The sequence below is a fragment of the Pelobates fuscus genome, chromosome 1, assembly GCF_036172605.1.
Source record: "Pelobates fuscus isolate aPelFus1 chromosome 1, aPelFus1.pri, whole genome shotgun sequence".
Lineage (NCBI taxonomy): Eukaryota > Metazoa > Chordata > Amphibia > Anura > Pelobatidae > Pelobates > Pelobates fuscus.
In genome coordinates this window covers 259330035-259344503 of record NC_086317.1, presented here as the reverse complement: position 1 = coordinate 259344503, position 14469 = coordinate 259330035, and the positions used below count along the sequence as shown (strand labels likewise).

The window sequence follows — 14469 nt, the reverse complement described above, 5'->3', positions numbered from 1 at the left end:
TATGTGGGTACTATCTTAGTAGTAAAAAAGTAGCATTTAGAAGTGCCTCATCTAGACCTCCTTGCTAGCCCCATATATTTTGTGTGCCCAGGATAGCTGGGATGCTTCTCTCCTGCCAGGAAAGAGGATAAAGATGAGCTTGGGAAAAGTAGATCAAGGCTTCTAGCTTAGGCCATAAACAAGCTGAATTAATTTGAGATAATCTGAGAATGATAATCAAGCCACATGCAGCAGACATGTGTAGGAAAAAAAAAACCAATTCAGCAAGATCACCTTATGGCCACAAAAATAAATAAAATACAACCTTTGCTTTACAGAATAAAACCAAATCTGGCGCTGGATTTAGGTAAGTGTAGATAAGTGGCTGAAGGGGTTTTAACCCCTTCAGCCCAGTTAAAGGGGGGCCCTTTTAACCATATATAGTGTTTTTTTTCCTGGCACTATAGGATCCCTTTAAAGTGGCAACACGTTTTAGCCAAATTTTCTAAAATGTAAAAAGAAATGTGCTAAGTTGAAATATATTTGAAATCTCATACCTGTATCCTGCCGAAACTGGGTAAGAGTAACAATATCGATTATATATGGGGATAACTGTGGATCAACATGTCCGAGTGAGATACTGCTGCTGTTGCCTGGTCCACGAGGTCCCTTCTGAAGTTGAGGTGACTGCATACATTGCTCTATATAGCTGCTAACTGCACTGCTATATGGTCTCCATTTGTTATTTTCATCTTGCCATTCCCAAACAGCTACAGCAAGAGAGCCAGAACCCCATTGATTAATCAGCATGGGGTTTCCAGGGAATCCGGGAGGCCCTCCTCCTGGGGGTGGGGGAGCAGCTGCCATTTTTCAGAATTCAGAAACTTTTAGAAAACCAGTTTTGGTTGTTTTTTTCTAGAATATCATTTCTGGAGCTGTGATGGATTTTCAAACATATGTTTCAAAACCTGAAAAAAAGACAAAGATAATGGTATTAACATAGAGTTGCTTTTTCTAACGAAGTCCATAACTCAATATAATACAGGCCTCTGTTTCACAATAGTTAGGGATATAGGGCTACAATGGCCATTAGCCAAATCTTAAGTCAGTGCAAGCCAGTCTATAAAAATGGCTGAAGACTACTCGTTTATTCACTAAACTGTGAATTGAACAGGGAATTTAAAATGTTATGCCCAAACAGCTAAATTGCAAAAGTTCTAGAACTTCCATTTCAATTTTCTGATTAGTTCCTGAAACGGTTTGATTTAATGAATAATACTGCAAGTAAATAATAACATATAAAGAAAACAAAACTGAAATATATCAATAGAGCCATCTAGAATGTTGGGATGAACGCAGAAACTCCCAAACAAGCAAATAAATAAAAAACCCTAAATGATGGAACAAACAGTGGATATATAATGAAATAATTACAAAAACTGTTAGGGATCTACAGATGATCAGTTTTGCCGATATTATTGGCCGATATTCCGTTTTTTTTGTAAGTATCAGGCGATAATCACCGATAATACAGATAATTAGGTGGGCTGGCACGTTCGTAAGGCAGCACAAGCGGGGAGGGGTGGGGGGAAGCTAGATTGGAGTGACTGGCAGGAGGTAGGCGCACAGCAGTACAGGAACTTATGTTTCTCTCACCGAGAGAGCACTCCCTGTCAGTCCAGCTGGTTACAGGAGACTGAATCTCCAGTACCGCGGGAGACAAGAAAAGGGGAAATTACACTTTGGGAGAGGGGAGGGAGGGAGAGGAAAGAACGCTATGGGACGGGGGAAGGAAAGAACGCAATGGGACAGGGGAGGGGAGAACACTAGAGGGGGAGAGAGAGGAACATTAAGGGAGTGCACTTATGTACAGGGAAGGGAAAATGAACACTGGGGTAGGGGGGCCCTATAAGATAAGGGAGAGGAACATTAAGGAGAATTGGGGGGCTGTGGGGGTTCCTACCGCATATATTTACACACAAACACACTGCATCCACTATCCACACTGCATCCACTACACAAACAAACACATTGCATTAACTAATCAAATACTCTCACTGCATCCACTACACACATAAATATTCTTGAAAACATAAAAAAAAAAATCTGACTGGCATGTATATTTTGTGCATTTACCACTTAATAAAAAAAAAAAAGATTTGCAAAAAAAAGTTTTTTTTCTCAAAAAACGGCAAATGTACAGAATATCGGGAAGCTATCGGCATCAGCTCTAAAAAAGAAAAAAAAAATCAATATCGGTCGATCCCTAAAAACTATACCCACGGTAACCAGCAGTAAGTCAGGATAGAAGTTTAAATTTGGGATTAAAAAGATTACGCTAAGCACCATGACCACTTTAGTGGTTTGAGGTGGTAATGATGCCTGGAGTATGTATGTGTAGAGTTTTGCTATGAAACGCTGCACATATAGAGATTAATACCTCAAGAGTTCTGGGCTGGCTAATATGGGTTTTGTGCATATTGGACATCTAACATCAGGATGCAGGTGATAAGTGCCCGGTTCATTTCTGCTAAACTATTTCACGTGGCTGAAAGAAACTTGGGATTTTCCAGAATTTCACTATAAATGTAGGCTCTGCCATCAACTTGCTTGAACACAAAACATATACTTAAGGGATTCACATATATAGTTCTTATTTTCTTAAAAAGGGACACTATAGTCACCAGAAAAACTACAGCTTATTGAATTTATTCTGGTGAGTAGAATCATTCCCTTCAGGCATTTTGCAGAAAACAGTGTTTACATTACAGCCTAGCGATAACTCAACTGGCCACTCCTCAGATGGCTACTAGAGGTGCTTCCAGGGGCAGTGCTGCACACTGTACAGTACTGTGATTCAGTGCCTCCACCCTCTGCATGCAGACATTGAACTTTCCTCAGAGATGCATGGATACAATTCATCTCTATGAGGAGATGCTCATTTGGCTCTGCCCCACATCTGCCTCCTTGACAGTCTCAGACAATCCCATGGGGATTGGCTCAGACCAACACTTCTGATGATGTCAGAAATACAAGTAAGATTTTACTATATTTAAGGAGGGGAGCAGGGGAACTAGATTGTGGCTTTAACACTATAGGGAAACGTGTTCCTGACCCTATAATGTTCCTTTATCTTGAAGTTGCAGCCTAAATGCTACATGATGCAAACATCTGTGGAAAAACAGGTCTGCTGGCTATTATGGGATGTATATCTGCAGTGAACAATGCTCTACTGACTTTACTGTACCTACAGTTGAGGGTTTTCCATAACCTTTGTAATTACTAGAATGCATATTGATATCTAAATGAAGCATGACACTATTAGACCAGATTAATTTCACAAATTATATTTTCAAATTGCACAGTTCCTCTAAGAGGCGGTCGTCACTTGTCTGAATATTACACAGTCAAATAAAACATTGAAAATCACATAAAACTTGGGTTGACCTATTTTCATGAGATTATTTGTTTTGTTTGAAATTTTGATTTAAAAAGGGAAATCCTAAGCACCAAAACCACTTCATTTTAACAAAGTGATTTCAGTGCAATATTCTTGGACAATTTAATACACAGAGGTTTATGAGAAATAGCAATATTTACATTTTACTGAAAGGACATACTGACAGCCACTAGTGGAGCTTATTCCTTAACAACATTCCATTTCAAGGAGTCGGTCCTGTCATTTGATTACATATAAATTAAGTTGCATTCTACTACTTTTTTTTTTATTTATTTTTTTTTTTTTTAATGAAGGCCCATAATCTAAATTAAAAAGAAAACACACTTAATGTAAATACACATACATATAAAGGACAGGTGTAACCTCAAGTCTTTTGACCAAGTATATATTTTGTGTGCAGGGAAGACCATGGAGACTAATTATTGGTTTTTAAACACTGTCTGATGCAAAATTTATGTATATGGCTTAAGCATCCTGTCATATACTAAAGGTAGGGACGGTCTTTTATGTCAACTTTAAAAAAAATCTATTGTCTTTCAAAACTTGCTGAAATGATAATTATATTAAAACATATAGTCTTGAGGTGACAGTTGTCCTTTCCTTTAAGGAATGACATAACCTGGTAATCCCTGCGTGCTGTTGTGATGCTCCCTGCCAGGTGCAAATGCCAGCGCTTATAACAACGAATGACTGAAAACTAAAATGGAGACACACAGTTGCAGTATAAAAAAAAGTGGGTATTTCTACATTTAAATTGTATTTGCCGTATCTCACAAAAATCATGTTAGTTAAATATAGGAATAAGGAAAATATTAAAAATCCTGCGAAGTGACTTTTTCTCTCTTTAACTGTATGTGCATGACTCAAATTTCCACTGCGCTCCATTTTACAAACTCTATATAGCTACTCCATCTTTCCTATAATATAATGCTGCCTGTAAAATGCTATGTGCACATACAAGAGTTAAATACAAAACACAAACATACGGGCTTGACAACCACCATCCCTCACTCCAGGAAGTTTTTACAAGCTGCTCTTCTACCATTGGTTACATGATTTTGTGTTTACGGTTCATTCCTCTTCAACCTATTATTCCTGTAAGTTTTCTTGTAATTGTCTTATTTATTGTTGCATCCCCCCCTCTCAAAATATTGTAAAGCGCTACGGAATCTGTTGGCGCTATATAAATGGCAATAATAATAATAATAATTTATGTCAGTAACTGAAAAAGAAGTAAAACTGAGCACCTAAAGAACAAAATGATGCACTTTGCCATTATGACAATTTTTTCAACATATATCAGCATATCATTTTCATAGAGGCAGTTCTATGTTTTGGCAGCTCCATGCAGCCCTACAGAAGTCAAATGTGTTGGCCACTGTATTTTAGTAAGATCCTTAGTGCAGAGTGTTATGATAGTTTGGATCCACATTTCTTCTTAAAGGATCAAAAACAGTAACACCTTAAGTCCCAAAGAACATACACAATACAGGGTGCAAAACCATCTAAACAATGCCATTAATGTAGCTCTACTTTCTTTCAATATACATAATTACAAAAGTAGGTTAGAAGAGAAAATATTTTTTTTCATAACACTTTCTTGCAACACTACAACATGCACAAGCAAACTTTTTTTTTATTTTTCATTACATCAATCTTTTCATAACCGTGCAACTTAGATGAATCAGGAAAAAATATAATGGAAATGATATACATTTTTTTTTTCGTTTAGAAATGCCTGCCATAACATTTTTTGCACTATACGTACCTGCTAGTAAACAGTGCTAAATAAACTATTAAAGGGAAACATACACCGTTTATTGTGTAGTAATGGGTAAATGTCTTGCCATACCAGGCCCGTGTGAATCTGGATTGTCAAACTCTCGTATCCCGGCACACTATACCCTGCCATGCTATCTGGGGCCTGCCTGCACTGTAACAGCCAGCAGTGGGCATTGAGCTGCCTCCGGTGGGGCTTGGCCTGCCTCTAGTCCCCGCGGGTCCCATGTGATCAGTGTGAGCCCGGTTTGTACTTACCAAGAGCCACCCGGGCAGCGCGCTGTGTGTCTGCCAGCAGCCTCCGAGCACACTAACTGCATCCCCCTTCCTGCTTCATGTCCCTGAGTGAGCTGCAGGCTGGGGACGTTCGAGTGATGTCATTGGCAGGCGTCCCCGATCCCCCAGCCAATCACAGCCTCCGGGAGGTGAACCCGGAAGTGAGAGGCAGTGAGCGCTGTGAAGCTTGGCAACAAGGACCGAGTTATGGAGATGGAGATCACATGCCGCCCGCCCGGCAGGCCAGCCGGAGGGCTGATATATGGGCAGGTGGGGGATGGAGAGAGATTTATATCAACTGTTCCTGAGCAGCGTTACAGCCCTGGGAGTGCAGCTCACACAGTATGATAGGCACATGTTCATGTACCATGTCTCAGCTCACACGGAGATTACTGCATGACACTATCACTGTACACCCATCATGATAGACCAGGGTGGGGGGAGTTGCTGTCCCAGCTGCAATAACTGTATTTACTGAGCAGTTAGGATCTCCCAGAAAACTCGCTCTGTGTTGGGTGATACCTCTCCATATTTAGGAAAACAGTGGGGGCAAAGTACTCAGCCTGTAGAAGAGCTTGATAGAACTTCATGGCTATTCAACTCGCAATAACATGTTTAGAAATTAGTCTGTATAAATAGGAAACTTTGGTCTTCTAAACCATATTCACTTACATAAATGACTTCCTGTATATCATATAGACACTTAAAGGAACACTCTAAAAATAAAAAAAGCCATACAACTTACCTTGATAACAACATTCAGATGTTCTCCTACCGTAGCAGCAGCCAAACTGTTGAGAGATTCGTTGGATGGGTGATCTCTGTCCAATCCTTCTCAAAACAAGCATTGATGATAAAGGATTTGTGTATATCAGTCCATCTCTATGAGAAGGATTAGCTGAGTTACATGTCATAAAAACATAGAATGTGACAGCAGATAATAACCTTATGAACCCATCTAGTCTGCCCAATTTACTCCAAATACTCGCATTAGTCAATGACCTTATCTATTAAAGGACCACTCTAGTGCCAGGAAAACATACTCGTTTTCCCTGCACTAGAGTGCCCTGAGGGTGCCCCCACCCTCAGGGACCCCCTCCCGCCCGGCTCTGGAAAGGGGAAAGTGTTTAAAACTTACCTTTTTCCAGCGGTGGGTGGAGAGCTCTCCTCCTCCGATCCTCCTCTTCTCCTCCCCGTCGGCTGAATGCGCACGCGCGGCAAGCGCTGCGCGCGCATTCAGCCGGTCACATAGGAAAGCATTCATAATGCTTTCCTATGGACAGCCTCTAGCGGCTGTCAATGAGACAGCCACTAGAGGAAATAGGGGAAGGCTTAACCCATTCACAAACATAGCACCCTAGAAGGACCTGGCACCCAGACCACTTCATTAAGCTGAAGTGGTCTGGGTGCCTAGAGTGGTCCTTTAACTAGGATTAGCTATTAGCTAGGATTGCCTTGTGTCTATCCCACACTTGCTTAAAGGAACACTATAGTTGCCTAAATTGCTTTAGCTAAATAAAGCAGTTTTAGTGTATAGATCATTCCCCTGCAATTTCACTGCTCAATTCACTGTCATTTAGGAGTTAAATCACTTTGTTTCTGTTTATGCAGCCCTAGCCACACCTCCCCTGGCTATGATTGACAGAGTCTGCATGAAAAAAAACTGGTTTCACTTTCAAACAGATGTAATTTACCTTAAATAATTGTATCTCAATCTCTAAATTGAACTTTAATCACATACAGGAGGCTCTTGCAGGGTCTAGCAGGGGATAAGAAAATCTTAATTAAACAGAACTTGCAATAAAGAAAGCCTAAATAGGGCTCTCTTTACAGGAAGTGTTTATGGAAGGCTGTGCAAGTCACATGCAGGGAGGTGTGACTAGGGTTCATAAACAAAGGGATTTAACTCCTAAATGGCAGAGGATTGAGCAGTGAGGCTGCAGGGGCATGTTCTATACACCAAAACTGCTTCATTAAGCTAAAGTTGTTAAGGTGACTATAGTGTCCCTTTAGACTCCTTCACTGTGTTAATCTCTACCACTTTAGCTGGAGGGCTATTCATGCATCCACTACCCTCTCAGTAAGGTAATACTTTCTGATATTTTTATTTTTTTAAACCTTTGCCTCTCTAATTTAGGACTATGTCCTCTTGTTGTGGTAGTTTTTCCTTAAATATAGTCTCCTCATTTACTGTGTTGATTCCCTTTATGTATTTAAATATTTCTGTCATATCCCCCCTGTCTCGTCTTTCATCCAAGTTATACGTGCAGGGCTACAAGGAGGATTTTTGGCGAATATGCAAATATGCATTTCTCCCCCCCCCCCCCCCCCCCCGGGGCTATGATGGGGGGAATCAGAACAGTTTTGAGGGACAGGGCAGCATTATGGGGGACTAGGGCTATTGTGGGGTAAGGAAACAGTAGTGCTGGTCAGGGACAGTATTGTGGGGGACAGGTGCTATGGTGGGAGAGGGGTTGGGGCAGTATTGTGGGGGACTGGGGTTATGGTGGGAGGGAGGATAGGAACAGTATTTTGGGGGACTGGGGCTATGTTGGGGGGGATCGGAACAGGTTTAAGGGACAGTGCAGCATTATGGGGGACTGGGGCTATTGTGGGGGGAAGGGAACAGTATTGGGAGGGCAGGGACAGTAATGTGGTGGACAGGGGCTATGGTGGGGGCAGTTGTGGGGGACTGGGGTTATGGTCGGAGGGAGAATAGGGATAGTATTGTGGGGGTCTAGGGGGTATAGGAACAGTACGGGGAGCAGGGGAGGTATTGTGTGGAGAAGGGAACAGCGGCTATAAAACATTAATTGTAGCTGCTGTGGCAGGGAGCAAAATAATAGCCAAAAGGGAAGGGGCACCGCCAGAAGCGCCGGCACCCCTCATGCTGCAGCCACCCGAGCGCTCTGCAGAGAGCCTCAGGCGGCTGCAGCTTTGCCCGGGCTGGTGCGTCCATGAGAGCGCACCGCCCGGGCGCAGCCAGAGGAGAGGGGCTGACAGGAGGGAAGCGCTCAGTGCTCCCTCCTGTCACTCCCTCACTGTAGCGTGGCCGAGCCCTGTATGGTCCACAGGTACAGGGAGCATCTGTCTCCTGTACCCGGCCGGACTAACAGGAAGTGTGCACTGAGTGTGCACTTCCTTTTAGTCTGGCCGGGTACAGGAAACAAAAGCTCCCTGTACCCGCGGACCATACAGGGCTCGGCCATGCTACAATAGAGGTAGGGGAGGGGGGGATTGAAAGGGAGGGATACATTGAAAGGGGGGGGGGGGATACATTGAAAGGGATGGGGGGAATTGAAGGGGGGAGGGATAAATTGAACAGTGACAACGGGCATATGTGTAGTGGTGTACCTCGTTCATCCCCACATCTCCAGCATGTGCTTAACTGTTTTTTCATTTATGTATCTAAAAAATGTTTTGTCCTCCTTTTTATTTACTGACCTGTCAGGATTACAAGTTGATCCAGCACGCAGTTATGTGTCATACCTAGGATTAAGGATAACGTATAACCGGACCTTAGAATGGCCGGACTTAAGGTCTCCAAGAATAGTCAAAATACTTGCCGAGGTCAGGGACACAGAATCAGACACAAAGATGAGGGAAAGCCAAAAGTCAAGGATACCAGATATCAGGGAAGTCAAAACAAAGCCAGAGTCAAATAACAGAAAATCAAGATCAGGAACGCACTCTCGGATAACCATAGGCATGAAACCACGACAGGGCAATGAGCAAGAGGAGAATTGGGTTTAAATAACCCTCCTGTGGATCCGATTGGCTGTATCCGGCCTTTGACCCCAAAGGCAATTACCAGGTTTCCATGTGCATGATTGCTGTTCAGCACAACCCTCCTGTGGATTTGATTGGCCATGACCCGCCTTTGACCCCCAAAGTAATTACCAGGTTTCCATGTGCATGATTGCTGCTCGGCACAACTTTTCCTGTCAGGACGGTAATGTTGTTCGGCACAACTTTTCCTGTCAGGACAGTAAATGCCATTAACCACATTTTTATGTGCGAATGAATATGTGACAAAACCATAGTGTGGAAAACTATTCACAAACAGGACATGAGGTCATGCGTTTAGACTGGAAGAAAGAAAATTTAGTCTAAGGCAAAGGAAATATTTTTTTACCGTAAGAACAATAAGGATATGGAATTCTCTTCCTGAAGAAGTGGTTTTATCAGAGTCCGTACAGATGTTTTAACAGCAACTAGATGCATACTTTCAAAAACAGAATGGTCAAGGATATAATTTTTCTATGTAGGGTAAATGCTTCTTGATCCAAGGATTAATCTGACTGCCATTCTGGGTCAAGAGGGAATTTGTGTTGCAAAATTGGAAGTGCTTTAAACTGTTTTTTTATTTTGCCTTCTTTTGGATCAACAGCAAAAAACAAATACGAGGAAGGCTGAACTTGATGGACACATGTCTCTTTTCAGCCCATGTAACTATGTAATAATACTGACAAGCCTAATGCAATTTTCGGTTGCCTTCAGTAGTGAAACTTTTAAATAATCCCATTTCTCTTGGACTCCATTTCTCTTGAAGTCTGTTTTTCTAAAGTCTAAAACTTTTGTTTTTGTGTGGTGTTGCTCAGTCACTGTTCTTATAGGAAACCGCACTGAATAGTGATCACTGGATCCTAAACTGTGACCTACAGTAATATCTGATACTAAATCTCCATTTGTTAACACTAATTCTAGTATGACCTCCTTACGAGTTGGCTCCTCAACAAGATAATCCCAGCAGAGATTTTGAAATATGTGTGCTACTGGCACAAGTAGCTATTTAAATTTTCTAGTTCACATCAGGAAGAGTAAAGTCACCCATGATGATAACTTCCCTCTTCATTGTCATTTTAGCTATTTCCGCAACTAGTTGATTATCTAACTCTTCTATTTGTCCTGGGGGCCTATAAATCACACCTACACGAGTTACTGTGTGATTACTAAATTCAAATGTAACCCAAACTGACTCTATGTTCGCCTCAATAACTTTTATTAGGCTAGATTTTATACTATCCTTCACATACATGGCCACCTTTCCCCTTTTCTTGCCTTCACTGTCTTTTCTATGTAAAGAGTACGCTGGTATTGTTATGTCCCAGTCATTTTTCTGTCATTCTGTGCATGATGACGGTAAATGTGAAAATCTTTGAAAATTTTAAGCAGAAAGTGCCTCTAGTGGTTGTCAGTCCTGTCTTGAAAAAAATCTAAACATTTTGATGGTTAGAGTATTCCTCTAAACATACCTGTAGTCTAGCAGCAAGGTACACTGTACACTATACATCTGTCCTTACTGAAGATATCAAACATAAAAACTTTTGTGCAGTAAATTTATTCTCATAGACAAGCATTGACGACATCCGTGGAATGCACAGCTATCGCCATGATCCCTCAATACAATGCTTTTCTGTGTACACACACTCTGCATCAAGGATCAGCATATTTTATATGTGTCAGGAATGTTGGGAGACCAAGTACATAGTGTGTAAATTATGATTTAGGTGTAAATGTATACTGGACTATAGTGTTGCTGGGGTTAGAATACAGAAGACAGAGAATGGTTAGAGACGTCTGCAATACATGGGCAAACTGGTCCATACAATGGTCCAGATCCTCAAACCTAGAATTATAGGATCATAAGGCCCTGTTGTAATGTCAGGAATGTTGGGAAACCCAACAAGCAGTATGTAAATTATGATATACGTATAAACATACATGTACAGAAGACCGAGAATGATCAGGGACAAACCAAAGTCAGGGAAACCAGAAATCAGGAATAGCAACGTACAATAGCAGAGTCAAGGAGTATTATATCAGCCATAAGTGTGGATAGTATCTTAATATTGGTATTGGCTAATATGCGTTGTTTAGGAATAACAAAAGACACTGTTGTTCGTCATGCTTGGGGCTCGTATTGGCTGGACAAAGCATTGTTACTGACCCTGTATTTATCTTTCTTTTTTTTTGTGTGTGTGTGCAGTAGAGTACAGAACAGCATCAAGACGCCACAACAGCGTGCACGTATACTTACAGGCTAAACAGTTTCACGAAAAAAAAATGTAATTTTTTTTTTTATATAAACAGGCTTAAAGCGGCACAAATCCCGTTTTTTTTTTTTAACCCCCCTCCCGCCTCCACTACATCTAACTGACCCCCTAGTCACCCCCAAATGCCCCTAAGCCCTCCATATTGCCTCTTTTTTAATCTTTATTTTCTGCCCCGATCTTTATTCAGGGCGCCGCCATCTTTGTGTGGGTAGAGGAAGTCCCTGTGGGACACGTCATCTGCCCACACTAGACAGACTGTGAGATTCCCGCACATGCCCAGTGAAACACCAGGACATGCGAACGGGAATTTCATCTATTCATTCATTCATCAGACAGACGAAAGAATGAATAGTAAAAAAAAAAAAAAAAGACGAACAAACTAACACTGAGTATCAGTGTTCGTTTGTTCGTTCAGTTTATTACAAGGAGGGAGCTACTGGCTTGCAGCTCCCTCCTTGTAATATGCTCCCCGCCACTTCATAAGCCCCCCCAGGTCACCCTCTCACTCTATGGGGATCAATATGACCCCCATAATAGCATAAGGGAGATTAAAATATCCCGAATGCCCCTACTCGCTATACCACAAGTAGGAGCATGTCTACTAAACAGTGAGCAGGCTGTGGCTGCTCACTGTTTAAAAAATAACCTACTAAATAACAATAAGGAGGGGGGACCTACTGTCCTCCCCCCGGCCCCAACCCCTGAAAAGTAGGTGGGGGCCCTATATAAGAATGGCGGGGGGGGAACTACTGTCCTCCCCCCCTGGCCCCCACCCCTAATCGGTGGGTGGGGGCTCTAAAAACAATAAGGGGTGGGGACCTACTGTCCTCCCCCCCGGCCCCCACCCCTGAGCGGTGGATGGGCCCTAAAAAACAATAAGGAGGGGAACCTACTGTCCTCCCCCCTGGCCCCCACCCCTGAGCAGTGTGTGGGTGCCCTAAAAAACAATAAGGGGGGGGCCTACTGTCCTCCCCCCTGGCTCCCACCCCTGAGAGGTGGGTGGGGGCCCTAAAAACAATAAGGGGGGCCTACTGTCCTCCCCCCTGGCCCCTACCCCTGAGCGGTGGGTAGGGGCCCTAAAAAAACAATAAGGGGGGGACCTACTGTCCTCCCCCCGGCCCCCACCCCTGAGCGGTGGGGGGGGGCCCTAAAATAACAATAAGGGGGGGGGACCTACTGTCCTCCCCCCGGCCCCCACCCCTGAGCGGCGGGTGGGGGCCCTAAATAAAAATCCCCCCTAATCAAGGTGACTAGGGGTCCCAAGCCCCTAGTCACCCCCCACCCAAATAAAACTATCCCCTACCTACCCCCCTCATCCTAAAAATAGTGAGGGGGGAATAAAATAACTAACCTGTAAACAAAAATTAAAGGGGGGCGTGGTTACGGCGCCGACTGAGATGGCCGCATAGAGGGTGAGCTCCGCTCCGTCCGACCCCAACAAAGCTCTGAAAAGCGACACACATGAGCCAAATGGGTCGCACTAAACGCCCGGAACAACCCCAGACCCCCAGGAATCAACAGCAGGGGCCCCTGGACGGGTTTCTGCTCCCGCAACAGGGCGCAAGCGGAGAGGGGGAAAGCCCCAAGATGGCGCCGACAACCTCCACGGGGACAGACAGCACAGCCCTCGCAAGAATCGAGGACAGGCTGAGGAGCCTAACGGACTCTATGGCCACTAAGGACGACCTGAAAGCCCTTACCTCCACTATACAAGAGACCTTTCGAGCTGAGATAGCGGGACTCCGAGCAGAGGTCTCATCCCACGCGGATCGCATTGCCCGCACGGAGGAGGCCGTTGAGGCCCTCACAACACATCAAATGTCCGCGGACACCGCAATAGCCCGTCAGGGTACAATGCTGCTCTCGATGAGACGACACCTTGAAGACCTGGATAACAGGGGCAGGAGGTGCAATATTCGCATTAGAGGAGTGCCTGAGACTGAAGGTACGGCAGAAAATGCTATCGATATCCTTACAGAACTTTTTCAGACCATCCTGCAGCCGACCTCACCAGAACATATCGAATTTGAGAGGGCACACAGGGCTACTAGGCCCAGATCTGCAGAGGATGGACCGAGAGACCTCATATGCTGTCTCCACTCCTTTCCCGTTAAAGACGCCATTATGAGGAAAGCCAGGGAGAGACCGACATGGCCTTATAGAGGCACGCAAGTCACACTTTATAATGATCTCTCCCCGATCACCCTAGAGGCTCGGCGGGCCCTCCGCCCTGTGACTACTGCATTGAGGGAACGTGACATCGCCTACAAATGGGGGTTCCCCTTCGCCCTCATGGCCAGGCATCGCAATGGATGGACTTCTATCCGGTGGCCCGAAGATGTTCCTCGATTCATGGGAGACCTAGGCCTTCCCCCTCCTGCTGTACCTAACTGGATCCTGGGCCCGGCGGCCCCCCCGACGAGACCACCGAGACCGTCTCGAAGAAGAGAAGCCCGATCCCCTTCCACCCAGCCTTCCAGACGGCGTCCCAACCCGACTTCTCCGGAAGAGTAAGACCTGCTTCATTCTCCTTGGACCCTGGTTCTGAGCCGTATCCTGACACTGCTCCCGAACCCCTCGTACAGCTATTGACTCCAGCCTCCCAGCTCACCTGGCCCTCCTCGAGGCAGGTTCTAATCACAGGTACATTGGGCCACCCTTTTTCTTTTGGGGGGGGGAGGGGATTTGGGATGTCCATGGGCTGGAGACCCAGACCCCGGGGCTCATCTCAACCTGACGGGGGTCTGCCGGCACCGCTCCTTACGGGGGCTTTCCCGCTGTTCCATCCGAAGCGGAACCTCTTCACTGGGACTGGGGCACGCTGGTTTGGGAGGGGGGATCCCGGGGGGGACTGAGCCACACAGCTACACCCCATGGAATATGGACTGCACCCTGAGAGGACCGGCTCCCATGCCACCA

General features: G+C 44.5%; 1 protein-coding gene across 2 annotated transcripts in view; it reads right to left on the bottom strand.

Moving 5' to 3' along the window:
* DTX2 (deltex E3 ubiquitin ligase 2) overlaps positions 1 to 5553 on the bottom strand; it is an 88447-nt gene extending 82894 nt beyond the window's left edge. For both annotated transcript variants that reach the window (XM_063444576.1, XM_063444577.1), the window contains exons 1-2: positions 5477 to 5553; positions 537 to 947 (exon numbers count right to left, since the gene is read on the bottom strand). In XM_063444576.1, the coding sequence (XP_063300646.1) occupies positions 537 to 846 (310 nt within the window). In that variant the 5' untranslated portion in view covers positions 847 to 947; positions 5477 to 5553. The remainder of the gene's footprint in view (positions 1 to 536; positions 948 to 5476) is intronic.
* Positions 5554 to 14469: the final 8916 nt, after the last annotated feature.